This window comes from Phyllobates terribilis, unplaced genomic scaffold (assembly GCF_046119375.1).
Source record: "Phyllobates terribilis strain yellow unplaced genomic scaffold, ASM4611937v1 Scaffold_11__3_contigs__length_659146591, whole genome shotgun sequence".
NCBI lineage: Eukaryota > Metazoa > Chordata > Amphibia > Anura > Dendrobatidae > Phyllobates > Phyllobates terribilis.
In genome coordinates, this window is record NW_027362771.1 from 33058547 (window position 1) to 33086130 (window position 27584).

Sequence of the window (27584 nt, forward strand, 5' to 3'; positions counted from 1 at the left end):
ACTTTATGTACACGTTCAGTAGTGAGGCAGTGAGATGAATCTGTGCAGCACTTTATGTACACGCTCAGTAGTGAGATGAATCTGTGCTGCACTTTATGTACACGCTCAGTAGTGAGGCATGGAGATGAATCTGTGCTGCACTTTATGTACACGCTCAGTAGTGAGGCATTGAGATGAATCTGTGCTGCACTTTATGTACATGCTCAGTACTGAGGCAGTGAGACGAATCTGTGCTGCACTTTATGTACACGCTCAGTAGTGAGGCAGTGAGATGAATCTGTGCTGCACTTTATATACACGCTCAGTAGTGAGGCAGTGAGATGAATCTGTGCTGCACTTTATGTACACGCTCAGTAGTGAGATGAATCTGTGCTGCACTTTATGTACACGCTCAGTAGTGAGATGAATCTGTGCTGCACTTTATGTACACGCTCAGTAGTGAGGCATTGAGATGAACCTGTGCTACACTTTATGTACACGCTCAGTAGTGAGGCAGTGAGATGAATCTGTGCTGCACTTTATGTACACGCTCAGTAGTGAGATGAATCTGTGCTGCACTTTATGTACACGCTCAGTAGTGAGATGAATCTGTGCTGCACTTTATGTACACGCTCAGTAGTGAGATGAATCTGTGCTGCACTTTATGTACACGCTCAGTAGTGAGATGAATCTGTGCTGCACTTTATGTACACGCTCAGTAGTGAGGCATTGAGATGAATCTGTGCTACACTTTATGTACACGCTCAGTAGTGAGGCAGTGAGATGAATCTGTGCTGCACTTTATGTACACGCTCAGTAGTGAGGCAGTGAGATGAATCTGTGCTGCACTTTATGTACACGCTCAATAGTGAGGCAGTGAGATGAATCTGTGCTGCACTTTATGTACACGATCAGTAGTGAGGCAGTGAGATGAATCTGTGCTGCACTTTATGTACACGCTCAGTAGTGAGATGAATCTGTGCTGCACTTTATGTACACGCTCAGTAGTGAGGCAGTGAGATGAATCTGTGCTGCACTTTATGTACATGCTCAGTAGTGAGGCATTGAGATGAATCTGTGCTGCACTTTATGTACACGTTCAGTAGTGAGGCAGTGAGATGAATCTGTGCAGCACTTTATGTACACGCTCAGTAGTGAGATGAATCTGTGCTGCACTTTATGTACACGCTCAGTAGTGAGGCATGGAGATGAATCTGTGCTGCACTTTATGTACACGCTCAGTAGTGAGGCAGTGAGATGAATCTGTGCTGCACTTTATATACACGCTCAGTAGTGAGGCAGTGAGATGAATCTGTGCTGCACTTTATGTACACGCTCAGTAGTGAGATGAATCTGTGCTGCACTTTATGTACACGCTCAGTAGTGAGATGAATCTGTGCTGCACTTTATGTACACGCTCAGTAGTGAGATGAATCTGTGCTGCACTTTATGTACACGCTCAGTAGTGAGGCATTGAGATGAACCTGTGCTGCAATTTATGTACACGCTCAGTAGTGAGGCAGTGAGATGAATCTGTGCTGCACTTTATGTACACGCTCAGTAGTGAGGCATTGAGATGAATCTGTGCTACACTTTATGTACACGCTCAGTAGTGAGGCAGTGAGATGAATCTGTGCTGCACTTTATGTACACGCTCAGTAGTGAGATGAATCTGTGCTGCACTTTATGTACACGCTCAGTAGTGAGATGAATCTGTGCTGCACTTTATGTACACGCTCAGTAGTGAGGCAGTGAGATGAATCTGTGCTGCACTTTATGTACACGCTCAGTAGTGAGATGAATCTGTGCTGCACTTTATGTACACGCTCAGTAGTGAGATGAATCTGTGCTGCACTTTATGTACACGCTCAGTAGTGAGATGAATCTGTGCTGCACTTTATATACACGCTCAGTAGTGAGGCCGTGAGATGAATCTGTGCTGCACTTTATGTACACGCTCAGTAGTGAGGCAGTGAGATGAATCTGTGCTGCACTTTATGTACATGCTCAGTAGTGAGGCATTGAGATGAATCTGTGCTGCACTTTATGTACACGTTCAGTAGTGAGGCAGTGAGATGAATCTGTGCTGCACTTTATGTACACGCTCAGTAGTGAGATGAATCTGTGCTGCACTTTATGTACACGCTCAGTAGTGAGGCATTGAGATGAATCTGTGCTACACTTTATGTACACGCTCAGTAGTGAGGCAGTGAGATGAATCTGTGCTGCACTTTATGTACACGCTCAGTAGTGAGGCAGTGAGATGAATCTGTGCTGCACTTTATGTACATGCTCAGTAGTGAGGCATTGAGATGAATCTGTGCTGCACTTTATGTACACGTTCAGTAGTGAGGCAGTGAGATGAATCTGTGCAGCACTTTATGTACACGCTCAGTAGTGAGGCAGTGAGATGAATCTGTGCTGCACTTTATGTACACGCTCAGTAGTGAGATGAATCTGTGCTGCACTTTATGTACACGCTCAGTAGTGAGATGAATCTGTGCTGCACTTTATGTACACGCTCAGTACTGAGGCAGTGAGATGAATCTGTGCTGCACTTTATGTACATGCTCAGTACTGAGGCAGTGAGATGAATCTGTGCTGCACTTTATGTACACGCTCAGTAGTGAGGCAGTGAGATGAATCTGTGCTGCACTTTATATACACGCTCAGTAGTGAGGCAGTGAGATGAATCTGTGCTGCACTTTATGTACACGCTCAGTAGTGAGATGAATCTGTGCTGCACTTTATGTACACGCTCAGTAGTGAGGCATGGAGATGAATCTGTGCTGCACTTTATGTACACGCTCAGTAGTGAGGCATTGAGATGAATCTGTGCTGCACTTTATGTACACGCTCAGTAGTGAGATGAATCTGTGCTGCACTTTATGTACACGCTCAGTAGTGAGGCATTGAGATGAACCTGTGCTGCAATTTATGTACACGCTCAGTAGTGAGGCAGTGAGATGAATCTGTGCTGCACTTTATGTACACGCTCAGTAGTGAGGCATTGAGATGAATCTGTGCTACACTTTATGTACACGCTCAGTAGTGAGGCAGTGAGATGAATCTGTGCTGCACTTTATGTACACGCTCAGTAGTGAGGCAGTGAGATGAATCTGTGCTGCACTTTATGTACACGCTCAGTAGTGAGATGAATCTGTGCTGCACTTTATGTACACGCTCAGTAGTGAGATGAATCTGTGCTGCACTTTATGTACACGCTCAGTAGTGAGATGAATCTGTGCTGCACTTTATGTACACGCTCACTAGTGAGGCCGTGAGATGAATCTGTGCTGCACTTTATGTACACGCTCAGTAGTGAGGCATTGAGATGAATCTGTGCTGCACTTTATGTACACGCTCAGTAGTGAGGCATTGAGATGAATCTGTGCTACACTTTATGTACACGCTCAGTAGTGAGGCAGTGAGATGAAGCTGTGCTGCACTTTATGTACACGCTCAGTAGTGAGGCAGTGAGATGAATCTGTGCAGCACTTTATGTACACGCTCAGTAGTGAGATGAATCTGTGCTGCACTTTATGTACACGCTCAGTAGTGAGATGAATCTGTGCGGCACTTTATGTACACGCTCACTAGTGAGGCCGTGAGATGAATCTGTGCTGCACTTTATGTACACGCTCAGTAGTGAGATGAATCTGTGCGGCACTTTATGTACACGCTCAGTAGTGAGATGAATCTGTGCTGCACTTTATGTACACGCTCAGTAGTGAGGCAGTGAGATGAATCTGTGCTGCACTTTATGTACACGCTCAGTAGTGAGGCATTGAGATGAATCTGTGCTACACTTTATGTACACGCTCAGTAGTGAGGCAGTGAGATGAATCTGTGCTGCACTTTATGTACACGCTCAGTAGTGAGGCAGTGAGATGAATCTGTGCTGCACTTTATGTACACGCTCAGTAGTGAGGCAGTGAGATGAATCTGTGCAGCACTTTATGTACACGCTCAGTAGTGAGATGAATCTGTGCAGCACTTTATGTACACGCTCAGTAGTGAGATGAATCTGTGCGGCACTTTATGTACACGCTCACTAGTGAGGCCGTGAGATGAATCTGTGCTGCACTTTATGTACACGCTCAGTAGTGAGATGAATCTGTGCGGCACTTTATGTACACGCTCAGTAGTGAGATGAATCTGTGCTGCACTTTATGTACACGCTCAGTAGTGAGATGAATCTGTGCGGCACTTTATGTACACGCTCAGTAGTGAGATGAATCTGTGCGGCACTTTATGTACACGCTCAGTAGTGAGGCATTGAGATGAATCTGTGCTGCACTTTATGTACACGCTCAGTAGTGAGATGAATCTGTGCTGCACTTTATGTACACGCTCAGTAGTGAGGCAGTGAGATGAATCTGTGCTACACTTTATGTACACGCTCAGTAGTGAGGCAGTGAGATGAATCTGTGCTGCACTTTATGTACACGCTCAGTAGTGAGGCAGTGAGATGAATCTGTGCTGCACTTTATGTACACGCTCAGTAGTGAGATGAATCTGTGCTGCACTTTATGTACACGCTCAGTAGTGAGATGAATCTGTGCTGCACTTTATGTACACGCTCAGTAGTGAGATGAATCTGTGCTGCACTTTATATACACGCTCAGTAGTGAGGCCGTGAGATGAATCTGTGCTGCACTTTATGTACACGCTCAGTAGTGAGGCAGTGAGATGAATCTGTGCTGCACTTTATGTACATGCTCAGTAGTGAGGCATTGAGATGAATCTGTGCTGCACTTTATGTACACGTTCAGTAGTGAGGCAGTGAGATGAATCTGTGCTGCACTTTATGTACACGCTCAGTAGTGAGATGAATCTGTGCTGCACTTTATGTACACGCTCAGTAGTGAGGCATTGAGATGAATCTGTGCTACACTTTATGTACACGCTCAGTAGTGAGGCAGTGAGATGAATCTGTGCTGCACTTTATGTACACGCTCAGTAGTGAGGCAGTGAGATGAATCTGTGCTGCACTTTATGTACATGCTCAGTAGTGAGGCATTGAGATGAATCTGTGCTGCACTTTATGTACACGTTCAGTAGTGAGGCAGTGAGATGAATCTGTGCAGCACTTTATGTACACGCTCAGTAGTGAGGCAGTGAGATGAATCTGTGCTGCACTTTATGTACACGCTCAGTAGTGAGATGAATCTGTGCTGCACTTTATGTACACGCTCAATAGTGAGATGAATCTGTGCTGCACTTTATGTACACGCTCAGTACTGAGGCAGTGAGATGAATCTGTGCTGCACTTTATGTACATGCTCAGTACTGAGGCAGTGAGATGAATCTGTGCTGCACTTTATGTACACGCTCAGTAGTGAGGCAGTGAGATGAATCTGTGCTGCACTTTATATACACGCTCAGTAGGGAGGCAGTGAGATGAATCTGTGCTGCACTTTATGTACACGCTCAGTAGTGAGATGAATCTGTGCTGCACTTTATGTACACGCTCAGTAGTGAGGCATGGAGATGAATCTGTGCTGCACTTTATGTACACGCTCAGTAGTGAGGCATTGAGATGAATCTGTGCTGCACTTTATGTACACGCTCAGTAGTGAGATGAATCTGTGCTGCACTTTATGTACACGCTCAGTAGTGAGATGAATCTGTGCTGCACTTTATGTACACGCTCAGTAGTGAGGCATTGAGATGAACCTGTGCTGCAATTTATGTACACGCTCAGTAGTGAGGCAGTGAGATGAATCTGTGCTGCACTTTATGTACACGCTCAGTAGTGAGGCATTGAGATGAATCTGTGCTACACTTTATGTACACGCTCAGTAGTGAGGCAGTGAGATGAATCTGTGCTGCACTTTATGTACACGCTCAGTAGTGAGGCAGTGAGATGAATCTGTGCTGCACTTTATGTACACGCTCAGTAGTGAGATGAATCTGTGCTGCACTTTATGTACACGCTCAGTAGTGAGATGAATCTGTGCTGCACTTTATGTACACGCTCAGTAGTGAGATGAATCTGTGCTGCACTTTATGTACACGCTCACTAGTGAGGCCGTGAGATGAATCTGTGCTGCACTTTATGTACACGCTCAGTAGTGAGGCATTGAGATGAATCTGTGCTGCACTTTATGTACACGCTCAGTAGTGAGGCATTGAGATGAATCTGTGCTACACTTTATGTACACGCTCAGTAGTGAGGCAGTGAGATGAAGCTGTGCTGCACTTTATGTACACGCTCAGTAGTGAGGCAGTGAGATGAATCTGTGCAGCACTTTATGTACACGCTCAGTAGTGAGATGAATCTGTGCTGCACTTTATGTACACGCTCAGTAGTGAGATGAATCTGTGCGGCACTTTATGTACACGCTCACTAGTGAGGCCGTGAGATGAATCTGTGCTGCACTTTATGTACACGCTCAGTAGTGAGATGAATCTGTGCGGCACTTTATGTACACGCTCAGTAGTGAGATGAATCTGTGCTGCACTTTATGTACACGCTCAGTAGTGAGGCAGTGAGATGAATCTGTGCTGCACTTTATGTACACGCTCAGTAGTGAGGCATTGAGATGAATCTGTGCTACACTTTATGTACACGCTCAGTAGTGAGGCAGTGAGATGAATCTGTGCTGCACTTTATGTACACGCTCAGTAGTGAGGCAGTGAGATGAATCTGTGCTGCACTTTATGTACACGCTCAGTAGTGAGGCAGTGAGATGAATCTGTGCAGCACTTTATGTACACGCTCAGTAGTGAGATGAATCTGTGCTGCACTTTATGTACACGCTCAGTAGTGAGATGAATCTGTGCGGCACTTTATGTACACGCTCACTAGTGAGGCCGTGAGATGAATCTGTGCTGCACTTTATGTACACGCTCAGTAGTGAGATGAATCTGTGCGGCACTTTATGTACACGCTCAGTAGTGAGATGAATCTGTGCTGCACTTTATGTACACGCTCAGTAGTGAGATGAATCTGTGCGGCACTTTATGTACACGCTCAGTAGTGAGATGAATCTGTGCGGCACTTTATGTACACGCTCAGTAGTGAGGCATTGAGATGAATCTGTGCTGCACTTTATGTACACGCTCAGTAGTGAGATGAATCTGTGCTGCACTTTATGTACACGCTCAGTAGTGAGGCATTGAGATGAATCTGTGCTGCACTTTATGTACACGCTCAGTAGTGAGATGAATCTGTGCTGCACTTTATGTACACGCTCAGTAGTGAGGCAGTGAGATGAATCTGTGCTACACTTTATGTACACGCTCAGTAGTGAGGCAATGAGATGAATCTGTGCTGCACTTTATGTACACGCTCAGTAGTGAGGCAGTGAGATGAATCTGTGCTGCACTTTATGTACACGCTCAGTAGTGAGGCAGTGAGATGAATCTGTGCTGCACTTTATGTACACGCTCAGTAGTGAGGCAGTGAGATGAATCTGTGCAGCACTTTATGTACACGCTCAGTAGTGAGATGAATCTGTGCTGCACTTTATGTACACGCTCAGTAGTGAGACATTGAGATGAATCTGTGCTGCACTTTATGTACACGCTCAGTAGTAAGGCAGTGAGATGAATCTGTGCTGCACTTTATGTACACGCTCAGTAGTGAGGCAGTGAGATGAACCTGTGCTGCACTTTATGTACACGCTCAGTAGTGAGATGAATCTGTGCTGCACTTTATGTACACACTCAGTAGTGAGATGAATCTGTGCTGCACTTTATGTACACGCTCAGTAGTGAGGCATTGAAATGAATCTGTGCTGCAATTTATGTACACGCTCAGTAGTGAGATGAATCTGTGCTGCACTTTATGTACACGCTCAGTAGTGAGATGAATCTGTGCTGCACTTTATGTACACGCTCAGTAGTGAGATGAATCTGTGCTGCACTTTATGTACACGCTCAGTAGTGAGATGAATCTGTGCTGCACTTTATGTACACGATCAGTAGTGAGGCAGTGAGATGAACCTGTGCTGCACTTTATGTACACGCTCAGTAGTGAGATGAATCTGTGCTGCACTTTATGTACACGCTCAGTAGTGAGATGAATCTGTGCTGCACTTTATGTACACGCTCAGTAGTGAGATGAATCTGTGCTGCACTTTATGTACACGATCAGTCGTGAGGCATTGAGATGAATCTGTGCTGCACTTTATGTACACGCTCAGTAGTAAGGCAGTGAGATGAATCTGTGCTGCACTTCATGTACACGCTCAGTAGTGAGATGAATCTGTGCTGCACTTTATGTACACGCTCAGTAGTGAGGCAGTGAGATGAATCTGTGCTGCACTTTATGTACACGCTCAGTAGTGAGGCATTGAGATGAATCTGTGCTGCAATTTATGTACACGCTCAGTAGTGAGATGAATCTGTGCTGCACTTTATGTACACGCTCAGTAGTGAGATGAATCTGTGCTGCACTTTATGTACACGCTCAGTAGTGAGATGAATCTGTGCTGCATTTTATGTACACGCTCAGTAGTGAGGCATTGAGATGAATCTGTGCTGCACTTTATGTACACGCTCAGTAGTGAGATGAATCTGTGCTGTACTTTATGTACACGCTCAGTAGTGAGGCATTGAGATGAATCTGTGCTGCACTTTATGTACACGCTCAGTAGTGAGATGAATCTGTGCTGCACTTTATGTACACGCTCAGTAGTGAGGCATTGAGATGAATCTGTGCTGCACTTTATGTACACGCTCAGTAGTGAGACATTGAGATGAATCTGTGCTGCACTTTATGTACACGCTCAGTAGTGAGGCAGTGAGATGAATCTGTGCTGCACTTTATATACACACTCAGTAGTGAGGCATTGAGATGAATCTGTGCTGCACTTCATGCACATGCCCAGTAGTGAGGCATGGAGATGAATCTGTGCTGCACTTTATGTACACGCTCAGTAGTGAGGCATTGAGATGAATCTGTGCTGCACTTTATGTACACACTCAGTAGTGAGGCATTGAGATGAATCTGTGCTGCACTTTATGTACACGCTCAGTAGTGAGATGAATCTGTGCTGCACTTTATGTACACGCTCAGTAGTGAGGCAGTGAGATGAATCTGTGCTGCACTTTATATACACGCTCAGTAGTGAGATGAATCTGTGCTGCACTTTATGTACACGCTCAGTAGTGAGGCAGTGAGATGAATCTGTGCTGCACTTTATGTACACGCTCAGTAGTGAGATGAATCTGTGCTGCACTTTATGTACACGCTCAGTAGTGAGGCATTGAGATGAATCTGTGCTACACTTTATGTACACGCTCAGTAGTGAGATGAATCTGTGCTGCACTTTATGTACACGATCAGTCGTGAGGCATTGAGATGAATCTGTGCTGCACTTTATGTACACGCTCAGTAGTGAGGCATTGAGATGAATCTGTGCTGCACTTTATGTACACGCTCAGTAGTGAGGCATTGAGATGAATCTGTGCTGCACTTTATGTACACGCTCAGTAGTGAGGCATTGAGATGAATCTGTGCTGCACTTTATGTACACACTCAGTAGTGAGGCATTGAGATGAATCTGTGCTGCACTTTATGTACACGCTCAGTAGTGAGGCAGTGAGATGAATCTGGGCTGCACTTTATGTACACGCTCAGTAGTGAGATGAATCTGTGCTGTACTTTATGTACACGCTCAGTAGTGAGGCAGTGAGATGAATCTGTGCTGCACTTTATGTACACACTCAGTAGTGAGGCATTGAGATGAATCTGTGCTGCACTTTATGTACACGCTCAGTAGTGAGGCCGTGCTGTGGAGTCGGGAGTCAGGGAAATTGAGGAGTCTGAGTCAGTGGTTCGGCTTACAGACTCCACAGCCCTAGTTATGAGCATACTCTGTAACATGTGCAGAGATCTCTATGCAGGGAGAAGGGGAGAGTAAGCTGTGGCCATCACTTATTGTTCATAGTGGATCCTAAAGCTCCAGCTCAATAAGGGGAATATTCACACATGACAAATTTTGTCGCAAAAGTTTTTATGATGGAAATCTGAATAGTGTTGTTCTGGCAGTAAGCGTGTAGACTTCAAGTTTCAATAAAATAAATGGAAAAATTCCATAACTTTCTGCAATAAGATCTGCAGCATGTGAATCCACCCTAAATAGAGGTATTATCTTTGACAAGAAGCATATCTGTGATGGAATTCAATGAAAATGTTTTATGGTCTCTCCCAATATTAAAGGGAACCTGTCACTAGAAATAAAGCTATAAACCTGCAGATATGTGGTTAATCTGCAGGTTAATAGCGTTATTTTGCTGCCCGGTGCATGCACACAGCTCGAATGCAGCGGAGAGAAAATTAACTTTATTCTCCCCGCCAGAATTCGGTCTCAGTCATGGAGGGAGGAGCACCGCGGGTTCAGTCATAGCTCTGAGAATACAGAGCGGCCGCTGTAACCATGCCCCCGGCCCAGATTGACAGCCGGCCCCAATGAAGAGGGAGTGTCAGTCAGGGCTGGGGGCATGGTTATAACAGCAGGGAGAATAAAGTTCATTTTCTCCCCACTGCATTCAGCTGCATGCAGGTGCCGGGCAGCATAATAACACAGTTAACCTGCAGATTAATCGCATATCTGCATTATTATTAATCTGCATTATTTCTGGTGACAGGTTCCCGTTAACATACATGGATTAAACAGCAGTGTAGTTAGTTTTCTAAGCATTCAGTTGAATTCTCTGCTTTAATTTTCAGAATCTTACAGGCTCTTAAGTGTGGCCCGAAAGTCAGTTTCTCTATGCATTTCTATAAAAGCCTCAATGTGATTCTCATAGGAATTCATAGATAGCCTGTATGAGTCTGAGCACAGTCATGTGACACAAGAGAAGGACCAGAAGAGGGCCTATAATTCCCTAATAGAGTGCTGAGTATAAGAACTCCACTACTATATAGAGTGCTGAGTATAAGAACTCCACTACTATATAGAGTGCTGAGTATAAGAACTCCACTACTATATACCTAATGTACATTACTATCAGTGTGAGACAAGGGAAGGACCAGGAGAGGGCTTATAATTCCCTAATAGAGTGCCGAGTATAAGAACTCCACTACTATTTACCTAATGTACATTACTATCAGTGTGAGACAAGGGTAGGACCAGAAGAGGGCCTATAATTTGCCGGGATATCATTAACAGGCAGAGGCAAAGCAAATTGCTGTTGTCTGTTGTCTAGCCCTGACAATGTAAAAAATGGTAAATGTGGTCGGAGTTAGATCTTACTACTTTTCTTGACTGATTCAATCTGACCAAATACACACACCAGATCACTATTCATAGGTCATATGAAAGCTGCTCCAACACAAAGAGACCTTCTCCTGAGGACAGGTTTACTTTAAAAGGTAATTATAGTGAACCTATCTCTTGGGTTTCTGACAGTAGATAGCGACCACCATGTTATTTTCATTTTTCACTGCCTTACTGGCATGCCACTATATAAAACTTTTTAAAAAGGCCTAGTGTAAAAAAAACAAAGTTATAATCCAATACATGACATATGCAATACCTGGGAGTAGTCATGTGGATGGCATCATTCCTAGGAATAGTCACGTAACTCTATATGCATTTAGGAAAATGTAATTATTGGGAGAGCACCTGTGATATAGTTATTTACAGTAGAGGCCAACGTTTCGGCCCATTCATGACCACAGTCACAGCCTATTTCTTGGTAGAGGTATGAGCGCTCCAGCTTGTGTCTTCACGTCTCTATAATTATTGGATTGACATCCTACTACATAGCACCAGAAACTTGCCCTGAGTGACAACCACACTTTTATTCCAATTGGGCTGTAACCACAGTTATCGTGGTTTAATTGATGTCCCATGGCGCATATTATGCAAACCAGATGATAACTTTGTTTCTTACAATGTGCCTACTCAGAAAGTTCTTATATAACATTCTTGTAAAGACTGAGTGATGAAGAGCATGGTGATGGTGATTTAGGGTGGAAAATCCAAGCAACAGGTTCCCTTTAAATATCTGAACAAAAACATATCTGCCTACTTCATGGGTCTCATGCATAAAAGCTGCGCAGGCAAAAAAAATTTGTCAGAGTTGCCAACAAACAATCAGATTGAAGCTTAATTTTTGTTAAATAGTACTGAAAATGGAATAAGTAAGAATAAGAATCTGATTGGTTGCTATAAGCCGACATTGTACATTTTTTTGACGCCATGAGCCCAGACAACTCTGTTGACCATTAAAATGCATGGTACCACTGTTTGTTTATATGCCAAAGACATTCACATACCCGTTCTGCTTCTGGGCCTGGGGTGTCGGACTGGTGGTATAGGATGGTGGCGGGGGGTTGTATGTCACTGGCTTGGTAACCTGAGCTGCCCGAGAGTTGTCTGGGGGTGGTGTCCCAGCACCAAATGGTCGGGCGGTTTTGTTGAGAGATGCACTCGGTGAAAAGTTATACTTCACGCCTTGATTATCAGCAGTAATCACACCCTTTGGGAGAAGACAAGGGAACAAACCAGGCATCATGCAGCCATATTAAGCAATCTGTGCCCCATACAACCCACCCCGCAAATTTGTCACCTTATTACTTAGCAAGAATGTTATTAAAAGAGAGTTTGTATAGATAGAATATTAGCACATGCATATAAGTAAGGAGTAAGACAGATATAGGGATATTTATTAAACTAATCCAAGAAGAAAATGTGATTGCAGCTCTGGGCAACTCCTCCACATTTCCATTAGTTTTCATAAAGGTCCCCCACTGACACAGACAATAAGTAATGTCAATCAAATATTACAATAACATTAAAAACAGTAACAATGTAAAATGGCAATGAAGATAATGGTTTATAACAAAGAGCCAAATGCGTATTAACATAGATGTCACATGCATTCACCTGGCATTTATAGGATTCTCATTAAATGTTTCTCTAACAATGTATGTGCAGCTCCATTCACAAAGTTCAAGCTTTGTTTCCACCAGATTTGGACAAGTGGAGTTAGGGGATTACTTTCAAGGAAAACCAATTTATCAATAGCATGGGGATAACTTACTTGCTGCTGGGGGTCCTACCACTGTGCTGTCAGCAACCTGGTCCTGCAAAGCCCAGTCTGAATGGAGTGAAAGTGGAGCATGTACACCTTCACTCCATTCACTCCATTCTTTCTGTATGGGGCTTCCAGATTAATCCAAGCGCTGTACTCAACAATCACTGTCAGACCCATATAGTCAATGGATCAGAGGTGTGCATGCTTGAACTCCACTCCATTCAAATGGGGCTCCTTGACAAAAAGACCTGGCTCTACGGATAGTTTTCGAGATGTTCCCCCTCGAGCAATAACCTTCACTAGCTCCATGTGAAAATTAAATGTGAACTGTACTTTAAAAAAAAAAAAAAAAAACAACTTGCATAAATTCATACTACAGGCAAATATAAGAAACTTTTTAAAATATCTTATGAAATAAAAATTAGTCACTTTTCCTACACTTCCTGCACCCTGAATTTTTATTCTGCTCTGAAAAAAACACCGCTAAAATCAATCTTGGTCAAAGTAAGAAAGACTGTCAGCACAGAAAGGTGACAAGTTACACCTCCTATTAAACTCTATGGAGAGGGGAGGAGGAGAGAGGAGCAGAGTGAAAAAACAAGTAGAGAGAGAGACAGAAAGATTGTGCTTGTTCAACAAGTCTTTTGCCTCATCCCAGTGCTGGATTCGTATCCAGACAGCTCAGTACTATTCTATCATGTAGGTAATGCTACTGTTGCTTCTGTCTATGTGCAAAATAAGGAATGAAAAGCAGGAACCCACTCCTGTGTATAGAAGACATCATAGCAGCAAGTCTCCACCCAGCAGCTCAGAGTCAATGGCAAATTAATAGACAGAACCTGCCGAAATTGTGTTACTCATTATGTACACACAAATGAAGGTTCATTTTGTAAAATTACTTGAAAGCATAATTCCACTGTAAGTTTACAACTCTTGCATTAAAAAAACAAAATACAACTAAACTGATAAGTTCACCCTCTTATAAGTGTAGGAATAACATTAGCTTTTTCTGAACAGCGGTTACCCCAGTCCAGACTATACCCTAAAATTCATACATACCCCAGATTAGACTTTTTATTCATATTACATCAGACTTTTAAATTAGTTATACCCCGAAGTAATCAGACTACAGACCCCTAAGGTTTCATACCTCTAAATTATCAGACCACAAGCCAGACGCTAAAATTCATTCAGATCCCAGATCAAATCATAAAACATATTTCAAAACCCAAACCGGACCCTTATAGTTCATCAGACAACGAGCCTCTAAATTATCAGAACCCAAACTAGACCTGCAAGTTCATCAGTTCAAAGATAAATTCCTAAATAGACTAATAGTTTAGAAATCTGATAAATTATGAAACCCGGAACCCGACCCTTAAATTAGGGGTCCTAACTGATTAGACCCCAAACCAGACCCCTTAATAAATTAGACTTTGAACCAGACCAAACTAAGCAAAAAAAAAACATTCAGAGCCTAATATACCGGGATCTCAGGTCTTTTCACTAATCTCAACTTCTGGGCACCAGGATACAGAAACGCCTGATTTTTTGCACATCCACATGTAACACGCCCAACAGGAAGTGGACACAAGCCAGGTTTCTTTCAGCAGTCTTTATTGTAACTTGACCATACAATTTGAAGTGGTACTTTTACCAAGTACATTGTACAATTCCAAGTTCTGATACAAGGTGACATGGTCATTTCCTGAAACAATGATCACAAGACTCGTCAACATTTCACAATTGAAATTAACTTGTAAAGATGAACTTAAACAGATGTAAACTTGCTGCCAATCTTCACCAGTTCCAACACCTCAAGAAAAGTGGTCACAGTCCATGGGATGGCTTCACTGGGGCACTTAGATCATGGGCACTCACCCCTTGGATACTACATTATAAAAATAGGGTTGTTAATCTGTAACCCCCATGCTGACAAAGGGGTCTAAGTAGTAATGATCAACAGGTCCCATTGGCTGTACATGTGGCAGTGCTATTCACACAGCCTGGGACTTCACCCCTCTTATTATACAGTTATATGAAAAAGTTTGGGCACCCCTATTATTCTTAAGCTTATTGTTTTATAAAAATTGGTGTTCTTGCAATGGCTATTTCAGTTTGATATATGTAATAACTGTTGGACACAGTAATGTTTCTGCCTTGAAATGAGGTTTATTGTACTAACAGAAAATGTGCAATCTGCATTCAAACAAAATTTGACAGGTGCATAAGTATGGGCACCTCACCAGAAAAGTGACATTAATATTTAGTAGATCCTCCTTTTGCAAAAATAACAGCCTCCAGTCGCTTCCTGTAGCTTTTAATGAGTTCCTGGATCCTGGATGAAGGTATTTTTGACCATTCCTCTTTACAAAACAATTCCAGTTCAGTTAAATTTGATGGTCGCCGAGCATGGACAGCCCTCTTCAGATGATCCCACAGATGTTCAATGATATTCAGGTCTGGGGACTGGGATGGCCATTCCAGAACATTGTAATTGTTCCTCTGCATGAATGCCTGAGTAGATTTGGAGCGGTGTTTTGGATCATTGTCTTGCTGAAAGATCCATCCCCTGCGCAACTTCAACTTTGTCACTGATTCTTGAACATTATTGTCAAGAATCTGCTGATACTGAGTGGAATCCATGCGTCCCTCAACTTTAACAAGATTCCCGGTGCCGGCATTGGCCACACAGCTCCAAAGCATGATGGAACCTCCACCAAATTTTACTGTGGGTAGCAAGTGTTTTTCTTGGAATGCTGTGTTTTTTTGCCGCCATGCATAACGCCTTTTTGTATGACCAAACAACTCAATCTTGGTTTCATCAGTCCACAGGACATTCTTCCAAAAAGAAATTGGCTTCTCCAAATGTGCTTTTGCATACCTCAGCCGACTCTGTTTGTGGCGTGCTTGCAGAAACGGCTTCTTTCGCATCACTCTCCCATACAGCTTCTCCTTGTGCAAAGTGCGTTGTATAGTTGACCGATGCACAGTGACACCATCTGCAGCAAGTTGATGCTGCAGCTCTCTGGAGGTGGTCTGAGGATTGTCCTTGACTGATCTCACCATTCTTCTTCTCTGCCTTTCTGATGTTTTTCTTGGCCTGCCACTTCTGGCCTTAACAAGAACTGACCCTGTGTTCTTCCATTTCCTTACTATGTTCTCACAGTGGAAATTGACAGGTTAAATCTCGGAGACAGCTTTTTGTATCCTTCCCCTGAACAACTATGTTGAATAATCTATGTTTTCAGATCATTTGACAGTTGTTTTGAGGAGCCCATGATGCCACTCTTCAGAGGAGATTCAAACAGAAGAACAACTTGCAAGTAGCAACTTTAAGTAGCTTTTCTCATGATTGCATACACCTGGCTATGAAGTTCAAAGCTCAATGAGGTTACAAAACCAAAAAAAGTGCTTTAGTAAGTCAGTAAAAAGTAGGTAGAAGTATTTAAAACAAGAAAATGATAAGGGTGCCCATACTTATGCACCTGTCAAATTTTGTTTGAATGCAGATTGCACATTTTCTGTTAGTACAATAAACCTCATTTCAAGGCAGAAACATTACTGTGTCCATCAGTTATTACATATATCAAACTGAAATAGCTGTTGCAAAAACACCAATTTTAAGAAAACATTAAGCTTAAGATTAATAGGGGTGCCCAAACTTTTTCATATAACTGTATATAAATGAATCATAGAATGGTAGAGTTGGAAGGGACCTCCTGGGTCATCTGGTCCAACCCCCTGCTCAAAGCAGGATTCACTAAATCATCTCAGACAGATGTCTGTCCAGCCTCTGTTTGAAGACGTCCATTGAAGGGGAACTCACCACCTCTCGTGGCAGCCTGTTCCACTCATTAATCACCCTAACTGTCAAAAAGTTTTTTCTAATATCTAATCTGTGTCTCCTCCCATTTAGTTTCATCCCATTGCTTCTAGTCTTTCCTTGTGCAAATGAGAATAAAGATGATCCTTCTACAATGTGACAGCCCTTGACATATTTGTAGACAGCTATTAAGTCTCCTCTCAGTCTTCTTTTTTGCAAGCTAAACATTCCCAAATCCTGCAACCGTTCCTCATAGGACATGGTTTGCAGACCAGTCACCATTCTGGTCGCTCTTCTCTGAACTTGCTCCAGTTTGTCTATGTCTTTTTTAAAATGTGGTGCCCAAAACTGTACACAGTATTCCAGATGAGGTCTGACCAAAGAGGAGTAAAGACCGATAATGACTTCACGTGATCTAGACTGTATGCTTCTGTTAATACATCCCAGAATTGTATTTGCCTTTTTTGCTGCTGCATCACACTGTTGACTCATGTTCAGTCTATGATCTATTAGTATACCTAAGTCTTTTTCACATGTACTGTTGCTTAGCTCTATTCCTCCCATTCTGTATATGCTTTTTTCATTTTTATTGCCCAGATGTAGTACTTTGCATTTTTCCCTGTTAAAAACCATTCTGTTGGTTGCTGCCCACTGCTCCAGTTTATTTAGGTCTTTTTGAATCCTCTCTCTCTCTTCTCTAGTATTAGCTATCCCTCCTAGCTTTGTGTCATCAGCAAATTTAATCAGTTTACCCTCAATTCCTTCATCTAAATCATTGATAAAGATGTTGAACAATACAGGTCCCAGGACGGAGCCCTGTGGTACCCCACTTGAGACATTCATCCAGCTGGATGTGAAGCCATTTACAATCACCCTTTGAGTCCGATCACTAAGCCAGTTATGAATCCACCTAACAGTTGCCTGGTCCATTGCATACTTGGTCATTTTTTCAATAAGGATGGTGTGAGATACTTTGTCAAATGCTTTGCTGAAGTCAAGATATACTATATCTACAGCATTTCCCTGATCCACCCAGTCAGTGATTCTGTCATAGAAGGAAATTAAGTTAGTCTGACATGACTTGTTAGTTATAAACCCATGCTGACTCTGGTTAATCACTTCATTCTTATCCAGGTACTTACATACATGTTGTTTAATAATTTTTTCAAAGATCTTTCCTGGTATAGAAGTCAGACTCACCGGCCTATAGTTCCCTGGGTCCACCTTCTTCCCCTTTTTGAAGATAGGAACAACATTTGCTCTTCTCCAGTCTTCTGGGACTTCTCCTGTTCTCCAAGAATTTTCAAAGATTATGGAGAGTGGTTCTAAAATTTCTTCTACGATCTCCTTCAGTACTCTGGGGTGTAATTCATCTGGACCTGGAGACTTGAACTCATTTATGTTAGCTAAATATTCCCTCACAATCTTTCTGTTTACAGATAACTTGGATTCTTCTATTCCTTTAAAAGGACAGTGAAGATCAGTTGATGTTACATTTTCTTTCTGAGAGAAAACAGATGCAAAATAGGAATTAAAAAGTTTGGCCTTCTCAACATCCTCTCTTACAATTTCTCCATTTTCAGCCTGTAAAAATCCTATAGCATCTTTGACTTTTCTTTTACTTTTGACATACCCCCAAAATCCTTTTTTATTGCTTTTGACATCTCTTGCAAGCCTTAATTCATTGTCAGCTTTAGCTAACCTGATACATGCCCTGCAGGATCTGCAGACTGCATTATAATCTTCTTTAGATATGCCTCCCTCTTTCCATTTAATAAACATTTCTTTCTTTCTTTTTAGCATGTGTTTAAGTTCTGTGTTCATCCATCCTGGTTTCCTTAAATGCTTCCCATTCTTCCTACTTTTCGGGATTGTTAACGATTGTGCTTTGAGAATCTCATTTTTAAAAATTTCCCATCCTTCCTGGACATTTTTGTCCTTAAGGACATCCAGCCATTGGATCCCTCCTATTCTCTTTCTGAGTCTCTTAAAATCTGCCTTTCTAAAATCTAACCTTGAAGTTTGAGTCTTCACATGTCTTCCTCCTCTAGTTATCCAAAATTCTATAATAGCATGATCGCTGCCTCCTAGGGTCCCAGCCACTTTTACCTCCTCAACCATTTCCTCCTTGTTTATAAGGATTAGATCCAAAGTAGCAGATCCCCTTGTTTTCTCCCCTACCTTTTGGAAGATAAAGTTGTCAGCAAGAGAGGATAAGAATTTGCTTGACCTGTTAGTTTTACTTGAGAGAGATTCCCAACAAATGTCTGGATAGTTGAAATCTCCCATGACCACTACGTCATATTTTTTTGAGAACTTGGTCATTTGATACATAAAGAGTTCATCCATATCTTCAGCTTGCCCAGGTGGCCTGTAGTAAATGCCTACAATGGTGTCCTTTCCGTTGTTCTCTCCTTGTATTCTTACCCAAACAGTTTCCACAGAACTCCCAGTCTCTGAAGCTTCAATCTCTGTGCAGATATACGCTTTTCTAACATACAATGCGACACCTCCTCCTCGTTTATCAAGTCTGTTTCTTGCAAATAAGTTGTATCCTTTTAGCCTTTTATTCCAATCATGTGTATCGTCCCACCAAGTTTCAGTGATTCCAATGACATCATATTTCTTTTCCTGCGTTAGTAGTTCTAATTCTCCTTGTTTGTTGCCCATGCTTTGTGCATTTGTATAAAAACATTTTAGTTTGTGATTGGTTTCTCTTCCTCCCATATTTTTATTATTTAAATTGTTTTGTCTTTGTTCTTCCTTTCCACTTTCAGTAGCAGAGATCTCAATAGTATTTGTCAGCTGTATGGCTTTTTCTGGCCTTTTGCTTCCCTTCCCACATTGTTCTAGTTTAAAGCTCTCCTGATGAGTGCAGCAAGGCAATTTCCAAATACATGTTTTCCAGTCTTCGTAAGGTGCACCCCATCTCTAGCAAGTAGTCCATCGTATAGGTAATTCATTCCGTGATCCAGAAATCCAAATCCTTGTTGACGGCACCATCGACGTAGCCAGTTGTTCACCTGTAGAATCTTATTCCACCTCATTGTTCCATGGCCATCCACTGGGAGGATGGATGAGAAGACCACCTGCGCTCCCAATTCTTTCACTTTCTTGCCCAAGTCTTCAAAGTCACTGCAGATGGTTTCCAGGTCCTTTCTTGCAGTGTCATTTGTCCCCACATGTATTAGCAAGAATGGGTAGTGATCTGTAGGTCTGAAGAGTCTTGATATCCTGTCAGACACATCTTTAATTTTTGCTCCTGGAAGACAGCACATTTCTCTTGAGGTTATGTCTGGTCTGCAGATAGCAGCCTCTGTTCCTCTTAACAGGGAATCCCCCATGACCACCACTCTCCGTTTTTTCTTCACAACATTCTTCTTTCTCCATCCAGGAGGATTCTGAGGGCTTACAAGGTTATTCATTGCTGGCAAAGTCTTATCTTGCTGTATTTCTTCATGGTTCTCCTGCGAGAGAGCCTGGTACTGGTTCCTGAGCAGTATAGGTGCTGACTGCCTCTCTATCCTCCTGCTTCTCTGGGTCACATGCTTCCATTCCTCTGTTTCGTCAGGTGCAGTTCGAATTTCTTCTCTTTCTGAATCATGAAGAGATAATTCTGCTCTGTCTAAGAACTCTTCACCTTCCTTAATGATTTTCAAGGTAGTTAACCTCTCTTCTAGATTTCGCAACTTTTCCTCCAACAGGGACACAAGCTTGCATTTCTGGCATGTGAAGTTTGGCTTTTCCACTGGCAAGTCTGTGAACATGTAGCAGGATATGCAGCTCACCAAATGGCTCCTGGACTCTTCCATGTTCTTACTGTTAATGTTCTGAAAACAGTGAAAAAAGCTTAAAAAAAAAGCTTCAAAATGCGCGCGCCGGTAGGCGCGCGGTTTACCGATGTCCTCTTTTCAGCTCCAACAGCCAAAATCCAGTGTTCTTTGAGCTCACGGAGACTCTTCACTTACCCCAAAATGCAGTGGGAATATGCAAATTATCTCCTCAGGACTCCTCCCCTGGTTTGAAGGGCCCCTTAGAATGCTGTGGTGTCTAATCACCTCCATAACTGGCCTTCTTATTGGGCTAACAATTCTCTCCCTGTCCGACATCTAGTATTGATGTTGCGATGATGGCACAACCATTTACACAACTCTGGAAGCCAAAAATCCATCACTGTTACATGCCTCCTCACAGTAACAATTACTTAGCAGATAAAAAGCAAAAGCAGAGGGTGACCAAAGACGCAAAGGGGGTTAGATAAGAGCCACCAGGAAAAGACTGGGGGGGGGTTTGTCACTTCTACAGGCACACTTTAAGAAATTGTGTGCTTGTCCAGGTGGACTGGCCGCCGGGATGGCCGTAGTTACACCAGTGATCAAGACATTATAGATCCTAATGAACAGTGAGGGATGCTTTCCACTAAGGTCAATTGTCATATAATACCATTGACTAAAAATAACAATAAATTGGAAACAAAAGTGATCCATTCTAAATCAACGGGTGTGTCATCCTCAATAAAGATCTGTGGATCCATTAAAAAAATGGTATTGCTCCTGTATTAAGGAAAGCTCTGACAGAGCGAACAGAGTCTTCTACAGAGTTACCACAGAAAAAGTTCCATTTCTGAAACTACAAAACACCACTATACCTATAGTGTGACATAGTGCATATTAGCAACAGGTGAAATCACAATGCAAGAGAATACTGATCAGTGGATTTGTATAGCACTTATTCTGAAATGGAGAACTTTAAGCAAATAGAGAGTTTATTAGATTTCTGTATAAGAAATTCCCACCACAAGATACAACGTAGCACTATTCTTCAACTGGATTAATATTTGGCACCGGGAGTAGAACTACTATGGAGAGATCAAATTTATTGAACAGGCTCAATTACTTATAACCGTACCATGCAAAGGTTTGGAGTCACTATGTGTAGCAGAAATTACAGTAACTCTATATGTCGTACATTATTTTTCATGTAAGTGTCATAGTCATCATGTCACATTCATCACTAACCTGTATATTGCAGTCTTCTAGCGATGGGTAACTGTCAATTTGCAATTACCCTAGTTTGTTTTAAAAATAAAACAGGCCTGACTTTATGCTACAGTTCAACCTATAGGAACGACAGGCTGCCATTATGGAGACTATCACGTTAGTTAACCCATCTAAGGGCAGGTGCAGACTACCATAGTTTCTCTCATCTGAGAGAATTGGGCCGATTATGCAAATCACACTCTGATCAGTTGAGGAGAAGATGGAGTAAAAAAATTTCTCCATCTTGTGCATTGTGTCAGTCCGTGAAAACTGTACTGCACTCAGATGACATCAGAGTGCAGTCCAATGTTTTCCACGGACTGATTTACTTGCATGGCTGAGTGCGATCCAAACATCGGATCACATTCAGGAATGCAGTGAAAAAAATTGAACATGTCCACGGACCCATAGAATAACATTGGTCTGAGTGCAATCTAATATTTGTCGGATTGCACTTGGACTGAAAATAGAGTCATGTGCAACATCCCTTACTGGTTCTACATTAAATACTGAGCTAAGAAATATATCTGTCCTTCTGTATGAGGACATTTGCACCACCCTGGCTCTGACGACAGAAGACAATATTGTAAAGATAGCTTGACTACATTATTATTCCTGGGACTATCGGCCCAGTTCATCAAGCAATTTCTCAGGAATCCTGGCACAAAACTGCTCAAAGTGTCACAAACATTTTACACCTCCTTAAACGACACCAAGCACTCCTCCACCATACTTACATTTCTTCTATGTCCTACAAGTTCTGTTCTTTGATCATCTTTTTACTACTTTCTCGCTACAACTTGGTCTGTAGAGTCAGCATCCTTTTTACTGCTGCAGATGACATTGCTATTTGCCCAGTCCTATTTAAGGACACCAGTATGGCATCGCTTTCTCATTCTTCGTGTGTATTTTCTTCCTTTGCTATCCTGGTTAGATCTGTTTATCTTCAGTACATGATCATTTACAAAATCTTTATTTTTTTTCCATTATAATGTATAGAATACCTTTCACTTTACTGAAAAGACTGACTTGTTTCATGAGAAAGCGGTTTCTTCGGCCATTTATTAATTCAGAGTCAAACTTTAGAAATGCCATGGGCTGAGCAGTCTTGTCTGATTAATGATCCACAGTTCCACTATTTTGAGCAGTAAAAGTGATTGACATGATAAAGTTACCTGTATTTTTTAAATTGTAAGTTCATGAAAAAAAAGAGCATAAAATCTTTAGAAAGAAATAGGCTTCAAAAATGTCAAACCTTTGCATAGTACAGTATAAAATAAGTAATAACTGCTGACATTAAACAACCACTGAGCTTCTACATGATTGACGATAGGCAGCAGTTTAATAAACCATTTAGACATTCACACAGAATGATCGATAGTAGATTGTTCTGTGCGCATAGGTCTCGGCAGCACATAGCAATGCGCTGTTGAAAAGTAATGCACCCTAACGCTGGCTATCTACACAGGTGATCTTTTGCCTTTGGTCTAGTAAGATTGTAGATTATCTGCATAGGAAACAAATGCCAGATGAAAAGTACTGATGAACATTAAAGGGAATCTGTCACCACTTTGGAGTTATCAGACCTTTACTATGGGCATACAGGTGATAGAAATGTATGTAACTCTATACATGCCTGTATGGCCATAGTAGAGGTCTGATGGGAGTCTGTCCCCCCTGGGAGATATCTGACCTCTACTATGGGTATACAGGTGATAGAAATGTAACTCTATACCTACCTGTATGGCCATAGTAGAGGTCTGATGGGAATCTGTCCCCCCTGGGAGATATCTGACCTCTACTATGGACATACAGGTGATAGATATGTAACTCTATACCTACCTGTATGGCCATAGTAGAGGTCTGATGGGAATCTGTCCCCCCTGGGAGATATCTGACCTCTACTATGGACATACAGGTGATAGATATGTAACTCTATACATGCCTGTATGGCCATAGTAGAGGTCTGATGGGAGTCTGTCCCCCCTGGGAGATATCTGACCTCTACTATGGGTATACAGGTGATAGAAATGTAACTCTATACCTACCTGTATGGCCATAGTAGAGGTCTGATGGGAATCTGTCCCCCCTGGGAGATATCTGACCTCTACTATGGACATACAGGTGATAGATATGTAACTCTATACCTACCTGTATGGCCATAGTAGAGGTCTGATGGGAATCTGTCCCCCCTGGGAGATATCTGACCTCTACTATGGACATACAGGTGATAGAAATGTAACTCTATACCTACCTGTATGGCCATAGTAGAGGTCTGATGGGAATCTGTCCCTCCTGGGAGATATCAGACCTCTACTATGGGTATACAGGTGATAGAAATTTAACTCTATACCTACCTGTATGGCCATAGTAGAGGTCTGATTGCAGAGAAAATCACTTTAATCAATTCTATTTTGTACAGGCTTGGGGTCCAGGGGACGCCAAGCAATCCCCGCCTATGTGCTTATTATTCCCCCAAATCCTCGGCTATATTTTTTATTATCATATCCCCCCCCTCCCCTGCGCGTCACATGTCTCTGTGACAGGCCCTGTGTCGTGCACTGTGCTCCCTGACTTCCGGGCATGCGCAAAGAGCCACTCACATAGCGCTTTGCTTCATCCCAGCCCATCTGCCTGTGATCTGCGCCTCAGGTTTCTATTGCGCAGGCGCCGGGGAGTCACTGTCACTTCCCGGAGCCTGCGGCGCAGTGCACAGAGAGACGTGGCCGGGATGAAGCAAAGCGCTATGTGAGTGGCTCTTTGCGCATGCCCAGAAGTTAGGGAGCACAGTGCACGACACAGGGCCTGTCACAGGGACATGTGATGTGCAGGGGAGGGGGGGGGGGGATATGATAATTAAGAATATAGCTGGGGATTTGGGGGAATAATAAGCACATAGGCAGGGATTGCTTGGCGTCCCCTGGATGCCAAGCCTGTACAAAATAGAATTGATTAAAGCACTTTTCTCTGCAATCAAACCTCTACTATGGGCCATACAGGTAAGTTTAGATTTACTTTTCTATACCCTGTATGCCATAGTAGAGGTCAGATATCTCCCAGAGGGTGACAGATTCCCTTTAAGGGAAAATAGGGCAAACCCACAACTATCAGCAGGAACAGCCAAGTGACGTGAAAAGGGGGCCCTGACTATGCCTTGCCAAAAGATATCTGGGAAAGAAGAATTAGGCATGGTGGGTTTCATCATTCCTGATCCTTTGTTTCTGCAAGTGGAAACAAGCCCCAGCATGAGCAGCCTGGCAGCAGCTTTTACACCTGGCCCCACTGAATATATATATGCATGCTCAGTCAAGATGAGAGTGCAGGTACATGGAGGAGGCTGGTTGAATTGCTGTTGGCCATGCAATAGTTTGCCAGACAGCTATCCATATTATTACGTAGGAGAGTATTTAGACTCTCTCAAGTTTCATGCAGATTTTCCAACTCTAAGCTTTCTACACTTGAATGCTTATTGGATGAGGAGGATCAGGTGATGTGTATTAGTGTAATGAGTCAAGCTGTGGCCTAAGGATAGCAACAGCCTTTATCAAGATGTGCAGAATTATTAGGATGGGGTCACATGGCCGTCAATTTTCTCTTGCAAGAGAATCGGTCCGATTATGCGAATGACACTCGGCTCAAACTCCGAGTGTCACCTTAGTGTGATCCAATCCTCTCCCATGAGAGAATCACATCACAGGTGCGGAGGAGACGGGAAAAGTCATTTCTCCATCTCCTCCATTACCAGAGTCTGTGGTAATCAGACTGTACTCAGGTGACATCCGAATGCAGTCCGATGTTTCACATGCATCCGCATTTGCAACATTCTCAGTCTGATTTGGCATGTGAAAAAAATCACAGCTCTGCACTGCCCCTTAGTATAACATTTATACACTTGTGTGCGTGCAAGCCCTTAGGCAGCTTGTTTTCCTCAGACAATATGGGCCAAAAAAATTTAACTGACTCTGAAAAGTCAAAACTTGTTACAAGTCTTACAGAGGGATGAAGCACTCCTGAAACTGCCAAGATATTGGGGTCTGATCACAGAACCATCAAAAGTTTTGTTGCAAATAGTTAACAGGGTTGCAAAAAATGCTTGGAGATAAAAAAAAAAAAAATGATGCACATTATCTGCCAAAGATTTGAGAAGAATCAAAGTGAAGCGACCAGGAACCCATTATCCTCCAGTGCTGGCATATTCCTGATCTGCAACCTCCCTGGAGGCCCTGAAGGACAAGGTGTTCAGTGCTCAGAGACATGGACAAGATAAGGGAGGCTGATAACCGACCACCACTGAACAGAAGTTGAAACGCCAGTAATGGCAACAGAATTCCATTCGGACACCAGCAAGATGAGGGTGGGTACTGCTATGGGCTGGTATTATTAAAGATGAGATAGATGGACCTTTTCGAGATCAAGATGGATTCAAAATTAACCCCCGAACCTACTGCCAGTTTTTAGAAGACCCTTTCTTCAAGCAGTGGTACAGGAAAGTCTACATCTTTCAGTAAAATCATGATTTTTATACAGGACAATGCTTCATCACTCCAGCACTGCTTGGCTACCACTAAAGATCTTAAAGATGAAAGAATAATGACATGGTCCCTTTCTCACCCTATGAAGAACTTGTGGGCCCTCCTTAAATAAGAGATTCACAGTGAAGGAGAACAGTCACCTCTCCGTGCGGTGTCTGGGAGGTTGTGGTTGGTGCTGCCCATAAGGTTGATTGTCAACAGATTAAGAGTCTGCCATACTCCATGGCTGGAAGGCTGATTATGATTGTTGTGGCAAAGAATGGCAGCTATCTTGGTCACTAAAATGTTTTGGGAAATGTCATAAATGTATTTTGTACATTTTGAGTAGTTTGGCTATTATTCTCACTGCAACAGATGAAAAACAAATTGAAATAGGAAAATTTAATTTAGTGGCATATAGCATTTTATAGCATTTTGTTGCATATTTTTCCAATTTTTTAAAGGCAGTCAGATATTAGTTTAAAGTCTATAGTGAAATATGAAAATGTCTACATATATGGTACCTGGCCTGTGGTGGTTTAGTGGCATTTTTTGTGACAAGTTGGGTCCAAACCCACATACAATAAGTCTACATTTAAAAAAATTACTATTTAAAGGAATTGTGTAATTAGAAAATGGACTATTGTTTAAATCAAGTTTTTGAGTTAAAGAAGTTGTCCACTGACGTCACGACAAGTGAGGCGTGACATCAGCGCTGGGGTCCCCGCTTTCCCAATGAATGAGGACAGGGAGAGCGCGCTGTGGATGCCGGGTGTGAGGCGGGGGTAACCCCACCCACAGCCTGGCATCCACCGTGGAACCAGGAAGATCGTGACCCCCGGCTGCTGCCAGCACTTGTCGCGATATCAGCGGATGTCAGAGCCGGCTGCAACCGGGGGTCACGTGATGCCTGTGAGCGGCAACCGATAGCGCCGCTCACAGGCATTATCAGCAACAGAAGGTATTTACAAGAAGTCTTAGGGGCCCCGGGGGGATACATGGGGGGGGGGAATATAAAGTAGTGGACAACCCCTTTAAATGTATTTAAAAAAATAGCAATGTTTTTTCCCTATACCACAATCTTTATTAAAAAAAAAAATAAGAAATCTTGCAGTTTTCGTACTGGCCACTGAGACTTTTTAGACTCTAACTTCCTGTTGTTTCAGGAAATCCACATGTGCCGTAGACAATGACCAGACTCAGAACCTATGTTTTGTAATGAAACTTCTA

At 42.6% G+C, this 27584-nt stretch overlaps 1 protein-coding gene across 1 annotated transcript in view; it reads right to left on the reverse strand.

The window, feature by feature from the left end:
- PDLIM7 (PDZ and LIM domain 7) overlaps window positions 1-27584 on the reverse strand; it is a 125284-nt gene that overhangs the window by 54727 nt on the left and 42973 nt on the right. The window contains exons 5-6 of the mRNA XM_073654660.1: window positions 18011-18307; window positions 12218-12420 (exon numbers count right to left, since the gene is read on the reverse strand). Coding sequence (XP_073510761.1) covers window positions 12218-12420; window positions 18011-18307 — 500 coding nt within the window. The remainder of the gene's footprint in view (window positions 1-12217; window positions 12421-18010; window positions 18308-27584) is intronic.